At 45.4% G+C, this 27,077-nt stretch overlaps 1 protein-coding gene and 1 pseudogene across 2 annotated transcripts in view; one reads left to right on the top strand and one right to left on the bottom strand.

Annotated features, from left to right (window-relative positions):
• LMTK2 (lemur tyrosine kinase 2) overlaps positions 1 to 27,077 on the top strand; it is a 111,208-nt gene that overhangs the window by 16,445 nt on the left and 67,686 nt on the right. Inside the window, exons 2-3 of the mRNA XM_025380119.1 lie at positions 18,563 to 18,690; positions 22,832 to 22,976. Of these exons, the coding sequence (XP_025235904.1) occupies positions 18,563 to 18,690; positions 22,832 to 22,976 (273 nt within the window). The remainder of the gene's footprint in view (positions 1 to 18,562; positions 18,691 to 22,831; positions 22,977 to 27,077) is intronic.
• On the bottom strand, positions 7,810 to 11,542 carry LOC112620524 (annotated as a pseudogene). Its single transcript, XR_003118542.1, has 2 exons — positions 11,490 to 11,542; positions 7,810 to 11,351 (listed from the first exon to the last, which is right to left on the bottom strand). The product of XR_003118542.1 is annotated as a heparan-sulfate 6-O-sulfotransferase 1 pseudogene (transcript).

Raw genomic sequence — 27,077 nt, 5'->3', positions numbered from 1 at the left:
GAATAATGCCCATTGGTGGATATTTTGTATATCCTTTCAAGAGTCACGGGCAGGTATTTTAAAAAGCATGTGGAACATTCAACAAATGTCATTTTTCTCCTCCTCTTCTCTCAGCTCTTTAAAACAAGCTTTGTGACCCATGCCTCTTTTCCCACCCTTTTCTGGCAGCTGCAGCATCCCTCACTTACGTCCTCTTTGCCTCCTGCTCCTCGACCCTTGCTCTCAGCTTATATAATAAACAACATTTCAGTGAATATCTTTACGTGTGTGTGTGTGTGTGTGTGTGTGTGTGTGTATGTATAACTGGATCTCACTCTGTCCCCTAGGCTGGAGTGTTGTGGTGCAGTCATGGCTCCCTGCAGCCTCAACCTCCTGGGCTCAGGCAGTTCTCCTGCCTCAGCCTTCCAAGTAGTTAGGACTACAGGTGTATGCCACCATGCCTGGCTAATTTATTTTTTATTTTTTTGTAGCGATGGGGTCTGGCTATGTTGCTCAGGCTGGGCTTGAACTCCTGACCTCAAGTAATCCTCCCACTTCGCCTTCCAAAGTGCTGGGATTACAGGCTGAGCCACTATGCCTGGCCTCCATAACACATTTAAACATGCTTTTCTCCTCTGCCTTCCATGGTAATGTGCCTGCCTGTGGCCTCCAAAACATCCTCTTTCCTGTTTGCTATCAGCTGTGTTTCTTTGTCCCCTCCCTTAAATGTTGTTTCTTATCTCCTTGGTTCTTTTTTTTCCTTCCCCCTTGATCTATTTTGTAAATTATATTTGTCAAATGATGCATGTAAATAGTTTTTAAAAATTAAATAGTTTTTCAGGGTTTATCGTAAAAATAGTGAATCCCTGTCCTATCCTATTCCTCCCTATCTCTGCTGCTGGCTTCCAGTGGCAACGCCCTGCAGCTCTTTTAGCCACATCGTGGGCTAATGTGCTTGTAGCACTGTTTGTTGGTTTAATCAGATACTGAGTTTCTACTATGCACGACAGGGATTTACATATTCACACACACATGTGCATTCACCCTTCTTCTCAACACACTGAAACTTTTCGATTAAATCATAATTCATTATTTATATTTTTATGGCTGCAAACATTATTTACGACTGACCCTATAGTGTTTGTGATGATTACAGTTCTTTTACTTTTGTTAGTTTTTTATGAACACATCATTAATCCGTCCCATGTGCCTCGTCAGGAGCTTAAATCTCCTCTCCATGTGTTTGGCTGTTGTGTCTTGGAACCCTTGTGTCCCATGCCAGTCTTGCGGTGGTGTCTCTGCAGCCGCTGTCCAGCCTCTTGGGAGGTCTGAAGCTTTTAAGACTTCCTCTGTGTCTAGATTCTGACCAGTTGTAAAGCTGTGCCTTGGCATGAGTCTCTTTTCATCCATTTCATTCATCAACATGGATGCACAGTGGGCCCTTTGAATCTTGAAAGTTGTGTGCTTTAGTTCTGGAAAATTTTCGTGTATATATATACACACACACACACGTATGTGTAAATATGCACACAGTTTTTGGGAAGAATGATCTTCTCTTCCTTCTCTTTGTTCTTTTTATCTAAAGCTTCTATCAGCAGATTGTTGGATGTTTTGGAATGAGCTTCTACTTTACTTCTGTTGATCTTTTTGTCTGTGTTCTACTGCTATGTGCAAGTAGTTTTCTCAATTTCGTTTGATTTCCAGGAGGCCTCATCTCCCCACTTTTTAAATAGCCTCTTTCTTCTCATGAGTATACTGTCTCCTGTTATTTCTGAGAATATTATAGTTGGTTTTTTTTATTATTTTTTAGCCCCTGCATTGTCTGTTTCCCTCAGGTTCCTTTGTATCTGTTTGGGTTGGGCACTGTCTTTTACTTAAGAGGTTTTTCAAATGTCAGGTGATACTTGAAAGTCTGTTCCTGTTTCAGAGCAGGGAGTTAATAAATGGATTGGAGGTGTGCTCCATGCCCCTTTTCCCTCCAGCTTCACCTCGCATCTGCCAGCACGTCCTGGCTTCTTCGCCTGCTTTCGTCCCCTGCGCTGCCATGGAGTGGGAAGAGCTTGCACTCTGAGCCTCACCGTGTATTGTCCGACCTTGGAGAAGTTACTTTGCCTCTTCAGTGCTCCGTTTCTTCATTTTAAAATGGGGCTTATCAGGCACGGTGGCTCATGACTGTATCCCAGCACTTTGGGAGGCCAAGGCGGGGAGAATCACTTGAGGCCAGGAGTTCAAGACAAGCCTGAACAACATAGTGAGATTCCATCTCTGCAAAAAATTTTAAAAAATTAGCCAAGGGCGGTGGCCCATGCCTGTCATCTCGGCACTTTGGGAGCCCAAGGTGGGAGGATCACTTGAGGCCAAGAGGTGGAGACCTGGGCAATATAGTGAGACCCTGTCTTTACAAAAAATTAAAAAATTATCTGGGCATGGTAATGCACACCTGTAGTCCCAGCTACTTGGGAGGCTGAGGTGGGAGGATGGCTTGAGCCCAGGAGTACAAAGCTGTAGTGACCTTTGATCATACCACTGACTCCAGCCTGGGTGACAGAGCAAGACTCTCTCTAAAAAAAATAAAAAATAACATAGAATGGGGCTAATGACACCACCTACCTCAAAGAGTTGTTATGGAATTGGAAGAGTTTAGAATACTGCCTGGAACATTGTAAGCAACATGTAAATATTGACTATTTTTATAACCCTCCTGGGACCAAATCACTGTCATTTCTTGCATGAGTTAGTTATAGTATCAGAAATGTGTTCCCTGGTCATTCCTTGTAAAATAACAATCTCCCCAGTCCTTTGTTCTCTATTCTCAGAACCTATAGTGGCACCTGTCTTATAAGATGCTTAGTAAATGTTTGTTGAATGAATGAATGTGTTGGTGGGGCTTTCTGACTGGTGAGCTTCACAGTAGGATGACTGTGCAGTCATTTCAGTAGGTGACACCCCTGTCCCATAACCCTCTTAACTATCTGGAGGTCTTTAATCTTGGGCTGGATACCTGAGTATTTGGAAGCACCTAATTAGATACTGAATTGTCTTTGGGCTTATTTTTCTGGATAACATAAAGACATCAGTTGAAGCATTATCAAATAAGAAACCCTAGATGATCTTGCCTTTGTGTGCTGTAGAACCTTGTCAAGGTCACTGTTGTAACCAGTTTCTGGCTTAGTTTCGAAGATAGTACTTAAAAATTAAAACTTCATTGTAGAGAATTTTGAACATATGCAGAAGTAGACTGAAGAGTATAATGAATTCTCTCTCCTCATACCCAGGCCCAGCCATCTCTCACCGCCAGTCCTACTGCAGTAGTACCACTAAGTACTTCCTCTCTGAAGAGAGAGCTTGGAAGGACACATTGCCTAAGATTGCATTTCAGTTATATTTGCAAGAACTTAAGTTAGGCTTTAGGAAGCCAGAAGGGCTCTGAGAACATAGACTCCATCGAGGGATTGTAAGAGATTTGAAAGAAAAAGTAGACATGTTTTTCTAGGCTATTTAGGGTCTGCCCTACATGGGAAGTAAGGAGCAGACATTTAGCGCACCTCTCCCATCCTTTCGGCTGTATTGTGCAGAAGTTGGATTAGCTAAGTGTTGTGAATCCAGTACTGCCATTGACTTGCCTGCACATCTCTGCAGACGTACATGGGAAGTTGTGTGGCAAAAGAGAATATCCTTCCCCTATCCTTGGTGGTCCACTGCAGGGATGGTTGTGGGGGTGAGCCCGGGGAATCTGGCTCTGAGTCTCTCCTTCTGGGACTAGATGCTTCCTGTTCCTGCATCGGCTTCCTGGAGTGTGGAACCACCATTCAAAGCTGTTAAAGACATGGAAGCGCCGTGGATGACGCCATAGCTCAGCTATGCCAGCAACTTAACCAAGGTTCCAGTTCCCGGAATATCCAGCCCTTCATTTCTTGGGGTGTGGGGGCCCAGTCGTCTGGAAGAAGTCATTCAAGCCTGACATTCTTTTGGCCACACCGTGCTGCCTTAGATGAGCTTTTCTGTAGTAGTCTCCATCCTGGTTAGTGTTTTAAAATGGGAATGAAATGGTTCTTTGGTAACAAATTTTAGTGGAATAGTCTGAGAGAAACCAGCAGCTTCGTATAAAATGATCTCATTCGCAGGTATTTAATTAGCACTCAAATTATATAACCTTTCTGCAAGTGTGAGGGAGCATTTGGGCTGGCTGACCTTGAAAATCACTTTTGAACAGAGGAACATTTGCCTGTCTGTGATTAGCACACAGAGCGATCTGTTTTTCTAGGCTGTTGAGATTCTGGCTTACGGTCTTTGTGGAATCTCTGCTTCATGAACGGGATCATCAGTGCACTCTTTACTGTTGTGTGTGGCTGAGTATATTTACTGCCATGCTTCATTTCCCTTTTCCTTTCCAGTATTAGAATACCTGAGGGAGATTCTAGGTTATTTAATGTTCTTATAAATAGATATATTGTTATATTATGGCAAGGAAAACATTTTGTGACTTAAAATTCTAAGTACAGGAAACCTTGATGATAGATGGGTTTGTAAGTTTGAGGCGTTAATTAAAAATGTGTGATCTGCAATAATTGTTCAGTTTTTTTTCCCCAAGTAGTGTGTTGATGATTCATTTTACTAAGTCTCTGGGCTGCAATGCTACTTGTCAGGGTGTTAGAAGAGGAAGACAGGCTTAGCGGTCCTAATGTACTAAGAGAAAAAGGCCCACACTATGTGTTTTAGAGATGGGCTGTATGTTGGGACCATTTGGAAGGTTGCTGGCCCTTAGATTCCCTCGGTTCCATGAGTTTTCTTTGTCTAATCCTTTGTCTAAGTAGCCACCATTGTCCATTTTCAGGTAGGCACAGAATTCTCCTATGCAAATTCCCTGAGGTGAGAGGGTCTGGGCAAAACAGAAAACAGGCAAGATATGTAAGGACCTGGCCCTTGTTTTACACTTGCTTTTCCAGTTAGAAGGCAGGATGCCCTCATGCCCATGCCTGTGCTGTCAAGGATGGACCCCTGCCAGTGGGATTGGCTTTCTTCAATTAATACATTGACCAATTCATTGTATATGTTAAAATAACTAAAGGAGTGGAATTGGAGTGTTCCTAACACAAAGAAATGATGCATGCCTGAGGTGACGGACACCCCAAATACCCTGATGTAGTATTAATACTTCACATGCCTGTATCAGAGTGTCACACATATGCCATAAATATATACACTTATTTGTACACTTAAAAATAAGAAATTAAGGCTGGGCGTGGTGGTTCATGCCTGTAATCCCAGCACTTTGGGAGGCCAAGGTGGGTGGATCACCTGAGGAGGAGTTTGAGATCAGCCTGGCTAACATGGCGAAACCCAGTCTCGACTAAAAAATACAAAAATTAGTTGGGTGCGGTGGCAGGTGCCTGTAATACCAGCTACTCAGGATGCTGAGGCAGAAAAATCACTTGAACCTGGGAGGTGGAGGTTGCAGTAAGCCGAGATCATGTCACTGCACTCCAGCCTGGGAGACAGAGCAAGACTCCATCTCTAAATAAATAAATAAGTGAGTAAGTAAATAAATAATTAAAAAGGTGAAAAGGTTAGTAAATTGACACAGTGCTAGGGGCTGAGTTGTACCTCTCCAGGTGCCTCAAACTATAACTGTATTTGGAGATAGGGCTTTTAAACAGGTGAGTCCTGAGGGTGGGCTGTAGTCCATTCTCACTGGTGTCCTTCTAAAATGGGAAAATTTAGACACACACAGAGACACCAGGGATGCACATGGAAGAAAGCCCCTTTGAGAATGCAGGGAGAAGGTCGCTGTCCATAGGCTGAGGAGAGAGGCCTCAGGAGAAACCAGCCCTGCCGACACCTAGTCCTCTAGGACTGTGAGAGAGTCAGGTTCTGCTGTTGAAGCCCCCAGTCTGTAGTATTTTGTTTTAGCAGCCCTAGCAAACTAATACACGCAGTGTTCAGACTAAAACAAATTTAAATCACATCTTAGATGGCACCAATTAAGATTCCTGTTTTGTTCCTAAACACATATTGGCCTAGAGGTCCAGGGGCTGTGGCTCTGCCCGTGTGTGGGGCTTTCTTCTCAGTCCTGTGCTCCAAGGGCTCCCTGGGGAAGAGGGTGCCTTTGGATTCTCGCTTTGCCCGCACTGAGTAGAATGCTCTGAAGGCCTCCAGTGAGACAAGGCTGTGCGAGAACGTGGTGCGTGTGGGTAAACACCTGTTTTTGAGGGAGACCATAAATGGAGGGAAATCCACTTTTTGGGATAATGTATTTCTTAATAAAATACCTTAGTTATGCAGCTTAAGCAAAATGGGTACATGTTTGTGTGAGTTCTTGGAGACCTGGGGAATAAGCGTCGTGCTACCCCAATACAGTATATGTTAACAGTGGGAAAATGTTCCCAAGTAAGAGTGTAATATTACTGAAGAATGCTTCTCTTATAATCCTATTTGTTTGACCCTGAAAATGTAAGTTTATTATTATTATTATTATTTTTTTTTTTTTTTGAGACAGTCTCTCTCTCACCCAGGCTGTCACCCAGGCCGTAGTGCAGTGGCACGATCACGGACCACTGCAGCCTTAACATCCCAGGCTCAAGCCATCCTCCCACCTCAGCGTTTTGAGTAGCTGGGACTACAGACTCATGCCACCACACACAGCTAAGTTTTTGTATTTTTTTGTAGAGACCCAGGCTGGTTTTGAACTCCTGAGCTCAAGCACTGGGATTATAGGCATGAGCCACCATACCTGGCCCATAAGTTTATTCAGTTTTGTTTTGTTTTGTTTGGAGATAGAGTCTCACTTTGTTGTCCAGGCTGGAGTGCAGTGGTGTGATCGTAGCTTACTTCAGCCTTGACCTCCTGGGCTCAGGTGAGCCGCCCACCTCAGCCTCCTAAGTAGCTGGGACTACAGGCGTGTGCCAGCATGCCTGGCTAATTTTTCACACTTTTTGTAGCGATGACCTCTCACTATGTTGCCCAGGCTGGTCTTGAACTCCTGTGCTCAAGTGATCCTCCTACCTCAGCCTCCCAAAGCACTGGGATTACAGGTGTGAGCCACTGTACCTAGCTTGTAAGTTTATTCTGTGATCCAGTGAGTTGGTTATGGTTTCTGTTGGTTTTTTTTTTTTCCTGTTTTGTTCCCTTGCTTGCTTATTTTCACTCGCTTGCTTATGCCCCTTCATCGCTGTCTCTCTCACTTTTTTCTCTTTTTCTTACCCCTGACTTCTACCTGAATCCTAGGCGCTGGGCCAGGCTCTGGGGAGTCATTGGTGGATTATACAAGGCTGGCCCATGACGCCATTCAGCTTGCAGCCTAGTGGGGAAGGCATTTACAACATGGAGTGACAGATTCCAGATGCGGGGTAATTGGGAGAGCACAGGCAGGGACTGCAACCATGGGCCTCGAGGATGGTTTCCGAGTTGAGCTCTGATGGGCATGGATGAATGGGGGTGGGGATGCGTGTCATGGTAGCGTCTCTGGGTAGGGGAATATATGAGAATGAAGTGGCAGAAGATCATCTGGAAGGATGGAGAGAGGGTCATCGTAGGTCATAGTAGAGAGCTGGGGCGGAGTGCTGGAGTTGGGGCTGGGAGGTCAGGAGTAGCCAGGCAACGATGGATGCTGAAGCCTTGTTAAGGAGTTTTGCCATTAGGTTAAAAGTGGCGAGAAGCCGGGGGTACAAAATTCAACAAATAGGAAAGGATATAGCACACTTTGTCCCCCAGCCACTCCATTTCTATCTCTGCGGGTAGCTGCTGTTGATATGTGCACCTACTGGTCTCTGGCTCTTCTTCGTTTTCCCTTGTTTTTATTTATTTATTTATTTATTTATTATTTATATTTTCTTTCCTTGTCAGGGTTTATTTCATTGGCTAACATTTATTCTCGACCTAGACAAAAACAATTAGATGATTATGACTTGCTTTTCCATCATCAACTTATTTTTTTTTGTATGAATAACCAAAAAATTTCTTCTCAACACTTTTTTTTTTAAAAGAAGAAGCTATAAATAAATAAAGCTTTAAACGATCCTGGATTCAAGTTAAACAGTTCCAGTTCCCAAAAAGTTCACAGCCTTGTTTCGTGGGCAGTTCTGTTGTTCCTGGCTTCCCCCTCCAGGAGGGGACGTTTGCAGGTTTGGAGGTCCTGGTGACTAAGCTGTTAGCTCCACTGCCTGCCTGCTTCCGTCCTCACCTGCCCTGGGTGGAGAGAGTCCTTACAATTTAGGAGATGCTGCTGGCAAAGGAACTGTTGACCCAAAGCAGGTGGCCTGAACGGGAAGTGCCAGGCTGGACACTCGGGGGCTGAGGGCACTACCCGCTGCCGCCGCCTCTGGACACCTCAGCCTGGCACTGGCCCAAGAGGAGACTGCTTTCCAAATGCAGCCAAAGAGACTGAGACGAGACCTGTGCTTCCGTGTGAGCTGGGGTGCGGGGCATAAGTTAACACATACTCCAATATGTACAAAACAACCTGCGCTTGGGCCCGTGTACCCAGAAAGCCCATGGCCAGGTGAGGCCACCTTGAGCCAGGGCCTCTGGCTGGGTGTCCACCTCCTGCCGGGAGGCCAAGGTGCCCCACGTGGCTTGTGCAAGACCCCACACTCCCCTGAACATGTTCCTCCTCCTCCCAGGAGTGCACCCACCCTAGTGTTGAGTGTCCCAGCAGATTCCCATTGACCCTGAGCTCCCTTTGAAAGAACCACACCACTGCATCCCCTTGGCACTCACTTCCTTAGTGTGATGCATCCACCCAGGGAGGTGGCACTGTGCTGGGCTGGCACGCTGCCCACCCTGCCCAGTTGACCGCCCTGTCCTTGGACCCCAAAGTAAAATGAGGCCAGTGTAGGAGGCCTGAGGGTGGGGCCCTTATGCCAGACCTCCAGGGGTAGCAACCTCATCTGACCACACCTTCGCCTTCCTGTGCTGCAGAAGACACTTGCTCCCAAGCCCGTGGTGACCCACATCTCCACCCCACGGTGGGGCAGCTGCGGTGGCTGAGTGAAAGCTGGGGCAGGAGAGAGGGCCCCCGCCAACCCCAGCCAAGTGACCTGCAGAGCCCACTGCCCTGCCTTTGAGTCAGCCTGCAGCCTGAGCACACCAGTCTGCTCTCTGGGGGACCCAGGGCGCCTGTGGGGGCCCTCGTAGAGACACCAGCCTGGCCTCCTAGGCATAAGGGATGGGGACAGGGCACAGGGCACGTGCTTACAACGGATATGCAACATGGCTTTTAGTAGGGCCATTGCAGCCAGTGGGGAACCCTGTGAGGCTGCTGGGAACAGAGAGCATGGCCAGCCTTTTGCCAGGGGGTGGGCAGCATGGGGAAATGCAAGGAGAGCCAGGGTGGAGAGGGCTGAGTATCTGGTGTCAGGGAGGCCACCTATAGCTGTTTTGTCAAGGCTAGTTGAGAATCTGAAAGCTCGAGTTCCTGTTCCTGGCCATCCAGAGCCACTGTGGTCCGAGGGTATGGCTCCTGGGCAGAGGTTATGGTCCCACGCTCCAGCCAATGGAAGCCTGATGAACTTAATCCACACGCTGGTGGCAGCAGTGGTATTTGAGCTCTTGAGTACGTGTCTTAGTGATGGGGCTGGGGCAGCCTGCTAGCAAATCCCAGTGGGTCAGAAAGGAGAACAGTGGCAGGGGAGTGCTCAGTCCCCAGCCCTTCCAGTCTGATCCAGGTTTGCCTGGGTGGTCACCTCCAAAGGCCAGCCAGGGACTCAGGCACAAGTGGCAGCATCCGTGGTCAAAGCCTCCCCACTCCTGGGCTGCCAGTCGGTCCATAGAAGGCCGGCAATGCAGCTTGGGCCTACTCCCCAAACCCCTCCTTGGTCTGAGGACTGTGGGGAGTGGGTGGGGCCTGAACATCAGCTTTGGGACCCAAAGCATGAAGCAGGACCATGGGCCAGAGAGGGGAGTGGGCTTCCTGGGGGCTGGACTCAAGTCTTCTGTGCCTCAGATGGGGTGGGCCCTGACCTTGAGGGAGCTACACATGGGTGAGCTGGGGGCTCCCCAGGCCTTGGGGCATTGGGGGCAGCCAGAAGGGGAGCCTGGAGCCTGGAGCTGGGGCAGTTGCCAGAAGCTGGTCTCACTCCTAGTAGCCTGGACAGAGGAGCTAAGAGCAAGTGCTGTGTGAATAGTTGGTGAGGGAGACACTCTTGGCCTGACAGGTCCACTTTCCACTGTCCTCGTCTCTTGTGCAAACCTTCAGTTTTCGTGATAAATCCAAGTGGGCCAGGAGAGCAGGCACAACACCTGCTCTGGAGGCCGTGCTCTGCCCTGCCCGTGGCATCCTTCGAGCATGCTTTCCTCTGACCCACTGGCTGCAGCTGTTGATTCCTCAAGCCCCCAGCCCCGCCCAGCCCCACTGCATCCCTGTTTTTTTTCCCCCCCAGGATGCAGCTACCTCTGTGGAGCAGGTTTGGGATGCTCTTCCCGTGACAGCCTTGGGTGGACCTGTTGTCTGTCCTGTTTTACCCCCCACACTTCCCAAGAGGCCTCCCCGTGGCCACCACCGCCACTACCACTTCTCAATGATGTGGCTCATGTAGTTCTCGTTGGGCACGAGGCCCAGCTCCTCAGCGTCCTCCCGCGGCAGCGCCTCCTTGGCCCGGTGCAGCAGGCGCTCCTCGCGGCTCCTGAGGCGCTGCTCCCTGCGCTCCAGCTGCCGCTTGTACTGGTAGGGCTGCTGGGAGAGGTCCTTGGGGTAGACATACAGCTGCATGTCCAGGTCGTTGAGCTCCTCGATGCGGCGGATGGTGTCCTCGTCCACCTCCACGCCGCCCGTCCGCGTGCTGTTGTACTGCATGAAGAGCCGGGTGAACTTCAGGTTGAACATCTGATCGAACAGGTACTGCGTCTTGCACTGGAACTCGGTCAGGCCCAAGAAGGCCATGCCCTGCAGGTTCTTCTTGATGCTCTCAAGCAGCAGCTGGGCCCGCTTACCCTTGGGGATGAAGGACAGGTTGTAGTAGGCCACCAGGCTCAGGTCGGCCAGCATGCGAACCTGGCGGTTGTTGGCCAGGTTGTACCGGCAGTCCATGAACTCGTGCAGTGTGCAGCCCGACCAGTCCGTGCCCTCCTAGTAGGGCGGCAGCTCCTCGGGCGTGGGCGTGCGCGTGCGCGAGTCACACATGTGCAACGACGTCTTCCACGTGGCACCCCTCTGCACATGCCGCCACTCGCTCAGGTAGCGGGACATGGGGTCTCCTAGTAGGGTGATGTAGTAGAACTTCTTGGGCGTGCGCAGCGCGGCGGAGTTGCGACGGTCCAGCACGCCGGGCACGCAGTTGGTGAGCTCGGTCCAGTCGGCGTGCAGCCGGCAGCTCCAGCCGGTGGAGAAGCCGGAGAAGAGCCAAGTCTCGCGGCGGTTGGGCTGGTAGCAGGTGCACCTCGAGGCCTACCTTCTGCACGAGGTGATGTCCGAAGGTGGTGCCACCGCCGCATGTGTCACCATCGCCTGGGCTCGGGCGCGGGGCGCGGGCGCAGCTGCCTCTGCCACTGCCTGCGCTCCGGCCCCGCCTGGCTACTGGGCGCCCAGGCCACCCGCAGCGGGACGGGCCCCGACTCTCTGTGGCGCCATGGCTGCTCCCCGCCCGGCCGGGCTTCCCGGGCCCGACTCCGCTCCTGCTGGGCCCCGCTCCCGGCCCCGGCCTGCACAGCGCGCCCCTTGCCCCCTGCAGCCGCCCGCTCCGCGCCGAGAACGCTCCGCCCTTGTTTTCATGTAAACATCTATGCTAGAGATGGGTTCGATTGTGTTCCCCCTAAATTCGTACGTGGAAACCCTAACCCTGATGCCTCAGAACGTAACCTTATTTGGAGAGAGGGTCTTTACGGGGATGATCAAGTGAAAATGCGGTCATGAGGGTGGACCTCATCCAGTGTGACTGCTGTCCTTATATGTAACAAGAGGAAATTTGGACACAGACACATGTAGAGGGGAGATGATGGGAAGAGACTTAGAGAAAAGGCAGCCAGCTACCAGAAGCAAGGAGAGGCCTAGAACAAATTCTGCCACCACAGCCCTCAGAAGGAGCCCTTTCTGCTGCCACCTTGATCTTGGACTTGGAGCTTCCAAAACTGAGAGAATACATTTTGGTTATTTGAGTCACCCAGTTTGTGATACTTGGTTATGACAGCCCTAGCACGTTAATGCCCGTATCAGAAGTAAGCAAGAATATGGATTATAAATTATGATATCTGCTTTTTTTCCATTTAAACTTTTTAATTCATTTAATAAATGAAAGCTTCAAGCATGCAAGACATAGGCACTGTAATGAATTCCCACACAGCTTCCACCCAGCCTGAATTAGCTGCGGCCCATCTTCCTTCATGCTGCCCCCGTCTACTTCCTCCACACCCTGGTGCTGTTTCGAAGCAAATTCCAGACATCATTAAGTAGGTCACTATCTCCAAAAGATAAGGACTACATTTAAAAACAAGCACATGACCATTATCACTCCAAGGAGAAATGAATTACATTTTCTTAATATGGTCAGTGTTCAGATTTCCAATAGCCTGAAATGTCATAATTTTAAAAATAGGTTGAATCACGATTCAAATAACATCCATATGTTGGAATTGGTGGGTAGGTCTTTTTAGTCTTTTAATGTTCACCACTCTCCCTCTCTTCATCTTTCTTTTTTTACAGTTTCCTAGGCTTTTCTCCCCAAGTGTTTTTCACAACCTGTATTTTGCCGATTACATTCTTGCGGTGGTATTTAACATGTTTCACTATTCACAGTGTTTCCTACATATTGACATTTGGATCTAGGTGGTTGGTTAGATTCAGGTTTGATATTGTTTTTGTTTGCTTGTTTTGGGCAGTACTGTTTAATAGGTGGTGATGTGTTTTTCCATCAGGAGATACATAATGTCTTTCTGTGTTACCAACTATTGATATAAATTTCATGTGTCATAAAATGTTATTTTATGTCAAATAAAATGTTATTTTGGATTAAAAATATGATTTAAAAACGTGAATTCTTAATTATGCTTAGCTTTCAGGCCATACCAAAACAAAAACTATGGGCAGGATTTCACCCAGTGGCCATAGTTTCCTGATCCCCGAAGAGGGCAACTGCTTAGACCACAGGGGTGCCAAAGTTCAATGTTACAAAACTGTGATACATTGTTTTCTAAGGTAGTTGTGACACCGGCAGTGAATAAGCAGCTCTACTTCCTGAAACTGGGGTCTTTACATTAGCAATTCACTTTAAAAGAAACCAAGGCTATTTGGGGAAATGATTGATAGGAGGTCTGAAACAGAAACTATACAAGATATGCTTGGAACATCCTAGGGAGCAAGAACTCCACCCAGGCCTGCTGGGACCTTGTGGGAGGGCTTGGGAGCAAACCCCTTTAGAGGCCCTGCCTCCTAGAGACAGGACAATGGGAATGTCAATCAGAACAACCACAACAGATGGAAGCCTGTGGGTGCTTTAAATTCATTAGCTCATAAGGATATCACAAAACAGTGATAGCAGCTCTTCGAACTGGTCACTGCCAGAGGGTGCTGGTGAACCAACTCTTTTTTATTTTATTTTATTTTATTTTTTTGAGACAGTCTTGCCCTGTCGCTAGGCTGGAGTGCAATGGTGCAATCTCGGCTCCCTGCAACCTCTGCCTCCCGGGTTCAAGCGATTCCCTTGCCTCAGCCTCCTGAGTAGCTGAAACTACAAGTATGCGCCACCATGCCTGGCTAATTTTTTGTATTTTAGTAGAGACGGGGTTTCACCATGTTGCCCAGCATGGTCTCAATCTCCTGACCTCATGGTCCCCCCACCTCGGCCTCCCAAAGCACTGGGATTACAGGCATGAGTCACTGTGCCCAACCACCAACTCATTTTTTTAAAACTGGCAAAGAAAGAGAAAGATTTAAGTATCTAGTCTGCCTTTTCCTTATAACTTGAACCACTGGGTGACCAAATAGTAAGTGTGAGGAAATTTCTCTTTACGAAAGCATATCCACTAGTGACTGAACAAGGGATGATAGCATTAGAATATGTAGCATTTTGTAATCCCTAATGGAGCTAGACATTGATCATCATTTCTTTTTATCTGTGGTCTTTAATTTTTTTTTTTATTGAATCCAAAAATGGCTTCACAGACAACTCTTTAGTTAATTACATATGGGTCCAGTTTCATCTGAGGTTCTAGAGATCATGAATCAGACAATTAGGCTGGAGTTGTAATGGTTGAATTAATAGGTGGTATTCCTGGCTTACCCTGAGTCATTACTGAGAAATTGCATTCTCCAAATTACCTGTCTCTAAAACAGATAATTTGTACCTACCTCTTAGAGTTTCTCAAGTTTTCTGCTTGTTAAATCAAGTTCTAGATAGCTATTAAAATGCTTTAAAAACTATTAAATGAAAACTCACAGAATGTGCTGTAGAGATGCTGGGTATTTTTTAATCAGTGTCTTGGGTGAAGCATATGTAGTCCCCCAGACCTCAAGTGGTGCTTGCTCTCAATTTGTGATGGGAAAAGCTGCCTAAATGTATGGTGACGCCTGTTCTTGATGTTCTTTAGTAGGTGACTGGCTCATTTATGCACTTCTCAATGCTGTAGGCTGCATGTTAAAGAAAGCTGTCTGTCTTCATCAGGTTCTAACAGCTGCAGTCAGGAACTGTGTCAGGGCCTGGTTTCTAGTTTGACCACGGCGGTATGGGGATTTTATTTGTGGTTCTGCAAGTCTAGAATTTACTTCCTCTCTGTGGTTTCTGCAAACCAGTCTCACCTTCCAGGCTATGTGTGATTTCCTCATTTTATGGAAGTTTTTTTTTTTTTTTTTCATTTCTAGAGGTTTTTTTTTTTTTTTTTTTTTTTTAAGCACAGTGCTTTTGGACTCATCAAAATAAAAATACTTTAAAGTTTTAAAAAGGGGTAACTAAAAATGTCTACTTGAAGCTACCTAGTCAGTTTCTCAGGCATTAGTTTTAATGGGACTGTTAAATACTGGGGTTGAATAAGTGTGGTTCACACTGAGGAAATCTAAGGGAGAGTAGGTGCCCTGCAGCCCCTAGCAGAAGTAAGTATAGCAGAGAGCTAGGGCAAAGCTTGGCATAGTGCATTGTTCTTAACCTGATTATACTCTTCATGCCTATCTAGTGACTCACAGAGAACACTTTCATGAATCAGATAATCGGGCTGGCATTCATGCAGTCCTTATCCAGTTGTATAATAAATGGGTAGTTTGTGATGATTTTAAAAAAAAAAAAGAAAAAGAAAAACTCTGGGTGCAAGAGAGGAAAAAGTCATTCCAGATCAACTTTGCAGAGTTTGAAGAAGGATAAACTACCCTCATTAATGACAGACTTGGGTTCAAAGGACAGTGGGCTGTTTTTAAGTGTTAAAAGTCAACCACGTTGAGGCGGAGCAGTGTGGTTTCGAGGAGAGAGGAGCTTGCACCCGGCATACCTAAACTCAGCCTGGCCTGCCACTGTCCCACCTGGGTTCATGGACACATCAGTTTCTTCATCTGCGACGTGGAGCTGGTCGTATTACCTCAGAGGTGTTGCGATGACCAAATGAAATAATACTGTATTTTATCAAATGTCAAATGAGGTTGACGATAAGTCACACCCTTATTTTTGTACCACTAAAAAGAAGAAATGCTGCCAGTTAAACTAATCTGAGGTGTGAGATGCAGCTGAACTTCAGAGATGCAGTGGACAAACTACGTCATCTTTTTCTTTTTCTTCTCCCTTAACCATCCAAATGCATCTTAAAAGATCAGTAAAAAACAATGTGAAAGTGCTTTGCTATATAATTCTCAGGAGTCACATTTAATTTTTGTTTTGTGAATCAGGGGAGTGAAGCACAGAAGAAATAATTCCAGCAGTCTGGCGCAGTGGCTCATGCCTGTAATCCCAGCACTTTGGGAGGCTGAGGTGGGAGGCACACTTGAGCCCAGGAGTTCGAGACCAGTCTGGACAATGTAGTGAGGCTCCCATCTCTTAATAGAAAAAAAAAAGAAGAAATTCCGGTGGGGAAGCACAGGCTTCACTTGTCTGGATGAGTGAACAGCTCACTGCAAGGAGGAAGAGAAGAAAATTGTCCCTCTTGGTCTTCATTCATAAGAATTGGCTCTCCGTGGCTCAAGCTCCTCACTTAGTTTAGGTTTTCCAGATGGACACAAGTGTGTCTGTAGTTAGGGAATTCTTGTTCTCAGTGAAAGCTGACTTCCTCCAGATTGGTTTTAAGAGGAATCACCTAGTTACTGCCTGTGTTAAATGTATGGGCTTTCCTCTGTTTTAGACTTTGTTGATTTAGAACTTGGAGGTTCTCGACACCCCTTGGTTAACTGTATTATTCTTAAGCACAGACTGAGCCCGCTTGTAACAATGGTGTTTCAGCATTGCTTTCCCAAAGGGACCTTTTGTTATTGAAAAAGAACTGATTTCTGTTTGCAGTTCATTTTAGACTTCCCTGATTCACTGAAGCTTATTTTGGATTCAAGAATGTGTTTTGCTCACCTAGGAGTTTGGGTTAGTTTTTCTTTTCTTCAAGTACCCTAGCTTCATTTAAGAAAAAAATAGCCTCATTAATTTATCTCTCTGCCTTCCTTTTGGTGCATTTGAACACTTAATTAGCCATAGATGAGGATTTATTTTTATTTTTTTTTTAATTTTTATTTTTTGAGACAGGGTCTTGCTCTGTCACCCAGACTGGAGTGCAGTGATGTGCTTATGGCTCACTGTAGCCTCCTCCTCCAGGCTCAAGCCATCCTCCCACCTCAGGCTTCTGAGTAGCTGGGACTTCAGGCATGTGTCACTACGCCCAGCTCATTTTTATTTTTATTTTTGTTTTTATTTTTTGTAGAGATGGAGTCTCACTTTGTTGCCCAGGCTGGTCTCAAACTCCTGGGCTCAAGCGATCCTCCCACCTTGGCCTCCCAAAGTGCTGGGATTACAGGCATGCTCACTGTGCCTGTCATAAATGAGGATTTTAAGGAAAAGTTTATTTCTCAGTAAAACTCCAGTAGCTGAGACTTTAACAGTTTGCTCTGACAAAGAAAAGTTTCACAAGTACCCTAGTTGAATAAGATGTTTTCTGGATAACGAAGAACTTGCTAAACATAAGATGTAAAAATCTTTATGCTCTAGATAGGGATGAGAAAAGGCCAGGCAGTAAAATATTTTAGGCTTTGTGGCTCACAGGCAGTATCCTTGGCATATTCTTTTTTTTTTCCAACAGCCCCTTAAAGATGTAGAAATTGTTCTTCTCTGGGGAGTCCGGGGAGGCCCCCCACGCAACAGCAGGCTGCAGGCTGTAGTCTGCAGACCGCCTCCCTCCCTGCTTATCGTGACCAGGGCTCCTTGGAGCAATGGCTGGTTCTCAAGCAGAGTAGGGAAAATATGAGGAGTGCCCGGAAGTAAGGAAGAGTTGGAGAAAAAGGGAAGGATGGGGCGTGCCAAAAAGATACGGGAGTCCCCTTAACAGAGCTCCCAGTGGACAAGGCTGGAACCATTGGAGCCACAAAATAAGTGATGATGACTTTGGATTACAGCCCAGAGAATAAATATCCATGAGTCCATAAGTATATACGTGACTGAATAAAATAAATAAGGGGAGGAGAGGGGACCAATCTTCCTTACAAAATTCTAAATAACGAATGTAGAAGAAACGAGGGAAATAGAAAATTACCTTCCAAACATCACAGTAGTAATTGCTGTCGGCAAGATGTGTTGACAGATGCAGAAAACTGGTGTGCAAGACCTGAAGGAGAAACAGGCAGTTGCATAGCCTCAAAGTTTCTTCCCCCTGATATTACTAATTACTGGAGGGTTTTTAACCTGTGTCTGCAGACGCTCTACCACTCCTTCCTCCAGGAAGTACAGCTTATGTCCCTTCCCTGTGGGCCAGCATTGCTTTCGAGGAATAGAGTATGAGAAGGGAAGGGTAGGCCTGCAGTGGTTTGGTGATGCCTGGTGGGAGCCACCTGGCCCACGGGATCAAAGGTCACCTCACCAGGCGGAGGTCATGCACCCTACTGTGCAAGCAGGACAGTTCACCCCACTGGAATTCTCTAACTACCTTGGTCTTATCCTGAGAAGACATTGGGTGGCCCCAGTTGAGAGACATTCCACAAAATAACTGACCAGCACTCTTCAGAAGTGTCAAGAGTTATGAAATGCAAGGAAAGACGAGAACCTGTCAGAGACTGGAGGAGCTGAGGGACACGTGGTGATTAAATGCAACATTGGTAGTTTGGATTGAATCCTGAAAAGAAAAAAGGACTAAAGTGGAGAAAACAGTAAAATCTGAATAAAGCCTGAAGTTCACTTCATAACATTTGTTACCAGCGTTACTGTCCTAGTTTTGATCAGCATATTGTGGTAATGTACGATGTTAGCATTAGTGGAAGCTGGGTGAAGGGTGTATGCGAACTCTCTGTATTATCTCTGTAACTCCTCTGTAAATCTAAATTATTTCAAAGAAACAACAGCTTCTTATCCTGGATGGATCATCAGTTTTTTCTCGAGCATTATTTTATTAATCCTTGCACCCATTTGTATGTAGAGGAAACTATTGTTTCACTAATTAAAGTTGATTTTGGAATGTACATGTTTTTAATATTATTTCTCTCTCTTTCCAGGGGAGGCGCCACCTGCTGCAGAAGTTTCCTCATCTTTTGTGATCCTGTGTGTGTGCAGTTTAATAATATTAATAGCGTTAATTGCAAACTGTGTATCCTGCTGTAAGGACCCAGAAATAGACTTTAAGGTGAGCACAGAGGGTAGGAACATTTAAAATGGTCTTCCAGTATGTTTTTCCATAGAATAACTGGATAGCACAGTCCTTTGGGAGCAGACATCAGCAGATTTTTTTCCCCTAATGGCCAAATAGTAAATATTTTCTACCTTAGTGAATATGTGGGCCACACAGTCTCTACAACAGCAACTCAGCTCTGCCAGGATAGACACTGTTAACAAATGGTCATGGCTTTGTGCCAATAAAACTTTATTTACACAAATAGGAGGTTTGGATTTGGTGCACCAGCTGTAGTTTGCTGCGCCTCCATTATTGACAGTAAGCACTTGCCTGTAGTGAGTTGAGGTTTTTGCTGAGTGAAGAGTGAAGCGTGGTGATTGAATTTACTGTCCATAAGGCCTATGAGGAAGAGCAAGATGGTTGTTCCCCTCCACCCCCAAACTTCTGTAGGCTGGTGAATTTGTGGTCATCAAGGTTACTGAGGCAAAGGGATCCCCCAGTGTGTTTTGTGAGAGAGGAAGATCATCGAAACCTCGAGTTCCCTAACAGGGAGGAGGAGGCTGCGATTGTAAAGTCCTGGCCAGGGAGGGTAATAGAGAAGATCTGGTTGTAGCAGCAGACAGTGGAATCAACCAGTGAAGCAGCCGGGAAGGCCTCTAGAACTTACTGCATGCCTGCTGGAGTGCATTCGACCTGTGTAAATACTTGTCATAAAGGAATACATGGGGAGAAAGAAGGAAGAAATGCAGGTGTGCGGAGAAAATAGTCCTTAATATTGCTCCCTGTTGACCGCACAGGACTGACCCAGGAGTCTGGAGGGCCAGTGGTTCAAATTGAGGGGAAAAAAAAGGTCGTCTTCTGGCTAAAGCCTTGTTTTCCCTGGACATGGGGCCCTGGTCTTTAGAACCTCATGGCTGTTTGTGTGTGCTGTCTTTACCCCGAGCCTTCTGGTAGCCCTGAGGAGAAACAGAGATATGCTGTTTTCTTGGGTCAGCACTGGCCATATACACACAGAGGGCTGAGAACCCAGGAGGGCAGTCGGAAAACACTGGTGGAGATCAGTTCCTTTAGAAGATTTTGCCCCAGACCTATAGAGTTTTACTCACAGCAATCAGTCCCTAGGCCTTAGAACCCCTACAGATACTGCTGTGGCCCCTGCTGACTGCACTAGTAGTAGGGGCACAGTTGTAGGTGGACAGTTTGTGTCCCTTGCTTGTTAGTCTTGCTGTGGGACTTTGCACAGAAACCTGGCCATTTCAGGACATAGATAAAGCCTGATCAGTGTTGCTGATACCAAAATCCAGTCTCCATCTCACATTTCATGATGCCTCATTCTTGCCTTGGATCATGCAAAGCTTTTTGAATCTCAGGATTGAATGCGGGAGTTCATCTGAGAGCCAGGAATCTGTGTTGTTACTGAGCTTCCCCGGTAATGCTGGCACAGGGGCCGCAGTGTCTTAGAGCACTCTCCAGCTCTAGAGTCTGTGCGACTGTATAAGAGTATTTCCATCTGTGATTTGTTGGCTTTCTCTGGATTTAAAGCTATGCAGTTTTAGAGCTGATGGTCCATGGAAGTCATTCTACAGACCAGGAGGCTACAGTCTGGTAACACAGGTGACTTGCCCACATTCATCCAGACAGCCAGCGGCAAAACTTTAAAAGTGACCCAGGCTTATCTCATTTTTCTTCATTTCGTTTTTCAGACAGGGTCTCTCTCTGTCACCCAGGCTGGATCACACTTCACTGCAGCCTCAACCTCCCAGGCTCAATCAATCCTCCCACCTTAGCCTCCTGAGTAGCTGAGGTTACTGCAGGCACACGCCATCATGCCCAGCTAAGTTTTATATTTTTTGTAGACACAGGGTTTCACCATGTTGCCCAGGCTGGTCTTGAACTCCTGGGCTCAAGTGATCCTCCCACCCCTGCCTCCCAAAGTACTAGGAATACAGGCGTGAGCCACCGTGCCTGGCCATTTTTCTTAGTTTTATACGTTACCTGGTCCGAATCTTGAGAATCATCTGTTGGTATATCTAGTGGTACGTCATGCTGCTGCCAAATTTTGAATGGCATTATTTTAAGGTAGGAGCGACGGACAAAATCATTTTTTTTTTTTTTTTTTTTTTTTGAGACGGAGTCTCGCTCTGTCGCCCAGGCTGGAGTACAGTGGCCGGATCTCAGCTCACTGCAAGCTCCGCCTCCCGGATTTATGCCATTCTCCTGCCTCAGCCTCCCGAGTAGCTGGGACTACAGGCACCCGCCACCTCGCCCGGCTAGTTTTTTGTATTTTTTAGTAGAGACGGGGTTTCACCGTGTTAGCCAGGATGGTCTCGATCTCCTGACCTCGTGATCCGCCCGTCTCGGCCTCCCAAAGTGCTGGGATTACAGGCTTGAGCCACCGCGCCCGGCCGGACAAAATCATTTTACAGAGAGAGCCCTATTTAGGAATGTCCAAAAGAAAAATTGAAGGATTTCCTCTTGTTCAAAAATACCCTCCCAGACTGAAGTTACAGTACCTCATTTTTCTTGCTTCCAACTCCATCAATACAAATAGCAATAATGTCCTTTAATGCATTGGAGAACATATATGAGAATAATGTCTTCTCACATGCATATGGAGACACAAGTGTTAGAGAAATCTACCATTGTAACTTTTAGTTTCTTTCTTGTATTGGATTGCGGGGCTAGAAGAGGTGATAGAAAAATTGAAAATAAAAGTTCATAGACCGTTCAGTGGAGAACAGTCTTGTTCGCTGATCTGTTCCCAGCTTCTGTTGTGGTGCCTAGAGGGGTGGTACATGTTAATTATCTGAACAAATGATTTGATGAATAACTTGATAATTGGCTGTGTCTATGGTAAATTGACATGGATATCAAAGTATACCAGTTCACCAGAATGGTGACAGGAAGAGTTGCGATAGCTTCCCACCAAACGTCATGTAAAAGGTTTCCACAACTTTATTTATTTATTTATTTTTTGAGACAGGGTCTCGCTCTGTCACCCAGCCTTGACCTCCCAGGCTCAGGCAATCCTCCCTCAGCCTCCTGAGTAGCTAGGACTACTCCAGTAGTCCCATGCCACCACACCTGGTTAATTTTTAAAAATTATTATTTGTAGAAACAGGGTCTTGCCATGTTGCCCAGGCTGGTCTAGAGCTCTTGGGCTCAAGTGATCCACCTGCCTCAGCCTCCCAAAGTGCTGGGATTACAGGTATGAGCCACTTCACCTGGCTGCATCCAGAGTTGTAAAGTTGTCATCTTTAGAAAGCCAGTTTTTTTTAGTGACCTTTGTGGGTCAGATCCTGGTGGTTTTTTTAGCTAGTTTAGTAATGTTTCCATTGTTACTCTTTTCAGAGAAATAGAACTCACTTAAAAATATCTTTTCTGAGTCTTTCAACATTTATTGTAATAGAAATCACATTTCAATTAGAAATGCATATACAACTTTAAAATAAAGTGATTTATTTTGATTCAGTAGGCAAAGAATCGTGTCACAAAAGTAGTAATTTTAAAATAATTGCTTGGCCAGGCACGGTGGCTAACACCTATAATCCTAACACTTTGGGAGACTTAGACAGGAGGGTTGCTTGAGCTCAGGAGTTTGAGACCAGCCTGGGCAACAAAGACTCTGCCGCTACAGAAAAAAAAAAATCAAAAAATTAGCGTAGCGTGGTGATGCATGCCTATGGCCCCAGCTACTCAGGAGGCTGAGGTAGGAGGCTCGTTTGGGCCCTGGAGGTTCAGGCTGCAGTGAGCCATGATCATGCCACTATGCTCCAGCCACTGTCCAGCCAGGCAATAGACCAAAACCTTGCCTCAAAAAAAAAAAAAAAAAAAAAAAAGAATTGCTTAAACTGTAGGGTCATTTAAAAGTAAATTTTTAAGCCTAGAAGAGTATTTTCGTGTAAATTCCATTGCATTTAACTTCAAACTAACAGTTTTAAAAGTTACATGAAATATGTGTAATTTATTTTCCTGTCTTACGTATTCTGCTGTTTGGAGTCAGAGAACACAATTACATATGCTTTTTACTTAACATTAAGTACAAACTGGAAAGAAAAAAATTGTGGCAGCAAGGTCCAAATGAGTGCATAAATATGTTCCTATTTTAAGTGTTAGCCAATGGTTTTTTAATGCTTGCTCTGTTTCGTTTTAGGAATTTGAAGATAATTTTGATGATGAGATAGATTTCACACCACCAGCAGAAGATACCCCCTCTGTTCAGTCCCCAGCAGAGGTCTTCACACTTTCAGTACCAAATATTTCCCTCCCAGCTCCCTCGCAATTCCAGCCTTCTGTAGGTAAGACCATACAGCCTAATGCCACATTGTCATGAGTTGTTCCTGAGATGTGAGAGTGGGAGCCTAGCTATCATAAATATTGGACTGCCCATCTCCTCTTTGGTTTATTTCTCTTCCTTCTGCTCCCAGTGAAGCTGAATTCTAGTGGTCAGGCCCATTGTATTCCTGCAGTAGTGTTGTCTTCTCCTTTCTGGACCCTGGGTCTGGTATGAGAATAAAACGCATCTCTTTGATTCATTGACATTGAACACCTGGACAGAACTCCCAGGCTGTGTTCTGGAGCTGGTTTCTCTGCTAGTTCTGGCTACGGCTCACCTTGCTGAGTAGGACACTGCTGGCTTCCACTTGAATGCCCTGCGTTTGGGTAGGAGAGGAATGTTTGGATATGTTAATCAGGTTGACTTTTCTCAGCTTCTTCAGATAGAGGTTTGATTCTATGTTAATTGATGTCTTGTGAAAAAATAGAATGTGACTAGTTTTTTTTAGAGTTTGAAATTTAAGCCCTTTTTAGAGTTAGAACTTTTTGTGGTCTTAAGAAATTCTTATTCTGTGATTAAAATAATACCTTTTAAAAAATATTTTAAGCTTTTGCTTTGACAAAAGAAGTAGGTTCAAGAAGTAGGGTTTTCTGAGATTGCCGCAAGAAGGCTGTGTAAGTCTGTAGGTGCTAGGACTACCTTTGCCGGTGTGACACGCATTGTGGGCTCTGCTTAGGGCAGAATAAACCCCTGAACTGATACCACTGCAGGCAGGCATGACTACAAGGAAAAACCAGATGAAACATGACATAGCTGGTGCAATTCATTTAAATATATGTAAAGTAAGAATATATTTAAATTTATAGATTTTGCAACATTAAAAAAACCTGAAGTGTTTAGCTTTAATTGCTGTAAATAACAATACCCTTACTCCAACCAAAATAATGAAGTTTAGAAGGAGGTCTAATATATTCTTGGGTTAACTTAAGTATACTTACTCTAAATGGAAATATTTTATTGTTGCTTGTTTGATAATTTGCTTTCCTTTATACTTAAGAAAAACCTTTAGAGCCTTCTCAGAGCTTTTACAGGCCCACAGTTGATCACCCGTGGATTCATTTCAAGTAGCTGAATTCCAATTCAGATCAGATTAAGTGGAAAAGGGAATTTTCTGACACATGGACCCAGAGCGTAGGAAGAACAGGGGTTCAGCTGACCTTGGAGACAGCTAGAACCAGGGCCTGGCACACCATCAGCATTTTAATTGATTTCTGATTCTCTCTTCTCTTTGCATATCTGCTGAATCTCTCAGGCAGCTTCTCTGCTCAGTAGGGAGGTTGGCTGCCAGCAGCTCCACACTCATTCCCTTGTAGTTTTATAACCATAGAGGAAAGGAGCTTCTTTCTCTCTGTCCTCAGACCAGAAAGAAAACCCTTTGGAGGGACATTCTGGTTGTCTTCACCTAAGTCACAGGATGCAGAGCCATCACTGGTCAGGAAGGTGGGGACAGACAGACAGCTTCTCTTCAGGATCTACTGGGGATGGATGGGAGCACAGTCAGATGTGGGCAGAAAAGAAATGATGGTGACCTGGGCAGCCATTGTAATTTTGTAAAGCCCTGTACCCTAATATCCCTCTTCATAGGAAGAAATTTTAAATTTCTCTGCATAGAATACCCTCAGAATATTTTTATCATCTTGGGATATGAGAGGCCTTTCCAAGCATGCATCAAATCCAGAATCCATAAAGGAACATACTGCCAAATCTGATTTACGAAAATGAAATATTCTGTATAGAAAAAGACACCACACACAGATTGACACAGTCACAAAAAATATTTGTAAACTACAAACAGGGTTAAAAGCGGTTACATATTAAAAGTACAAACAAATCTGGGAGAAAAAGTAACACGCTACTAGAATAAATAAGCTGAGGACATGAAAGGAGAATCTCAAATGGTCAATAATTGTAGTAACCTCGTTATTAATTAAAGAAGTGCAGACTTAAGCTGATAGCAGATAAGTAAAGACGAAAAGAAATGATACCAGGTAGTGATGGGCGAGCATGTGGAGGGCAGCAGGCAGTCTCATCCACTACGATTAGTGCAGCTATAAATTGCTGAAGATGTTCTTTCTGGAGGGGTAGTCTGGCAACATGTATCAAAATATGAGATATGTTGACTCTTGATCGAGCAGTTCTACTTTTAGTAATTTATCTTTAGGAAATAATTGGGCAAGTGTGCAAATATGCATGTACAAAGGAATTTATTGCAGCGTTGTTTGGCAGGGTAAGATGGAAACAGATTAAATGTCTGTCAGTATGTGATTTGCTAAATTACAGTCAATCGATACAGTGGAGATTTATGTGTTCCTATAAAAGGATCAAGGTGAACTGTATTTGACTATGAAAGATATTTGTGATATATTACATGAAAAAGATATACCACATACAAGCAAGTCTACAAGCTCTACCATTTTTTTTCTTTTTTTAAATGTATTTTATTTTTTTGCATAGATAATATATTCACTTGGTTCAAAAACCATAACATTACAAAAAGTATATATTGAGGCCGGGCACGGTTGTTTATGCCTGTAATCCCAACACTGGGAGGCTGAGGCAGGTGAATCATGAGGTCAGGAGATCGAGACCATCCTGGCTAACACGGTGAAACCCCGTCTCTACTAAAAATAAAAAAAAAAATTAGCTGGGTGTGGTGGCGGGCACCTGTAGTCCCAGCTACTCGGGAGGCTGATGCAGGAGAATGGTGTGAACCTGGGAGGCGGAGCTTGCAGTGAGCCAAGATCAGGCCACTGCACTCCATCCTGGGGGACGGAGGGAGACTCCGTCTCAAAAAGAAAAAGAAAGAAAAAAGAGTATATATATTGGAAGGCCTCCCTGTGGTATTTAAATCTGACCTATTTTCCACCGCTGCCTTCCCTAAGTAACAGCTGCACTTTTGGTTCTTTTTTTTTTTTATTTTTTTTTTTTTTTTTTTGAGACGGTGTCTCGCTCTGTCACCCAGGCTGGAGTGCAGTGGCCGGATCTCAGCTCACTGCAAGCTCCGCCTCCCGGGTTTACGCCATTCTCCTGCCTCAGCCTCCGGAGTAGCTGGGACTACAGGCGCCCGCCACCTCGCCCGGCTAGTTTTTTTTTTTGTATTTTTTAGTAGAGACGGGGTTTCATCGTGTTAGCCAGGATGGTCTCGATCTCCTGACCTCATGATCCACCCGCCTCGGCCTCCCAAAGTGCTGGGATTACAGGCTTGAGCCACCGCGGCCGGCCCACTTTTGGTTCTTGTTTTTTCATACACCTTTCCAGAATTTGTTGATGCAGGTATCTCCCCTCACTCCCATTTACATTTACTTTAATTTTTTTTGTTTTTTAAAAGACTTTTTGTAGAGAAGTTTGAGGTTCACAGGAAAATTTAGAGGAAGGTAGGTACAGACATATCTATATGCCCTCACCCACACACGTGCATAGTCCTCCTTTTTTTGTTTTTTAACTCAAAGGTGTCATGGTAAATTCATTATTCTGCATCTTGCTTTTTTTTCACTTATCAATGTACCTTGGAGATCTTTCCATATCATTAAAGCGTATGTATTCTTGCTTCTAGGTTCGTACTATGTAGATTGTATAGTTTAGCACAGTTTATTTAAACAGCCCCTTGTTGATGGATATTTGGCTTGTTTCTTTTTTTTTTTTTTTTTTTTTTTGAGACGGAGTCTCGCTCTGTCACCCAGGCTGGAGTACAGTGGCCGGATCTCAGCACACTGCAAGCTCTGTCTCCCAGGTTTATGCCATTCTCCTGCCTCAGCCTCCCGAGTAGCTGGGACTACAGGTGCCCGCCACCTCGCCCGGCTAGTTTTTTTGTATTTTTAGTAGAGACGGGGTTTCACCGTGTTAGCCAGGATGGTCTCGATCTCCTGACCTCGTGATCCGCCCGTCTCGGCCTCCCAAAGTGCTGGGATTACAGGCTTGAGCCACCGCGCCCGGCCTTGGCTTGTTTCTAATGTGAAAACAAACAAAGCTTGTATCTGTGTTGTTTTGCAGGTGGTTGTTGTACTGGTATCTGTAGAATACATTTCGTAAAGTGGGTCAAAGAGTGCATGTGTTTATAATTTTG

Source organism: Theropithecus gelada, chromosome 3 (assembly GCF_003255815.1).
Source record: "Theropithecus gelada isolate Dixy chromosome 3, Tgel_1.0, whole genome shotgun sequence".
In the NCBI taxonomy this organism is placed as follows: Eukaryota; Metazoa; Chordata; class Mammalia; order Primates; family Cercopithecidae; genus Theropithecus; species Theropithecus gelada.
The sequence above is the reverse complement of the archived record's forward strand: the minus strand, read 5'-3'. Positions and strand labels throughout refer to the sequence as shown.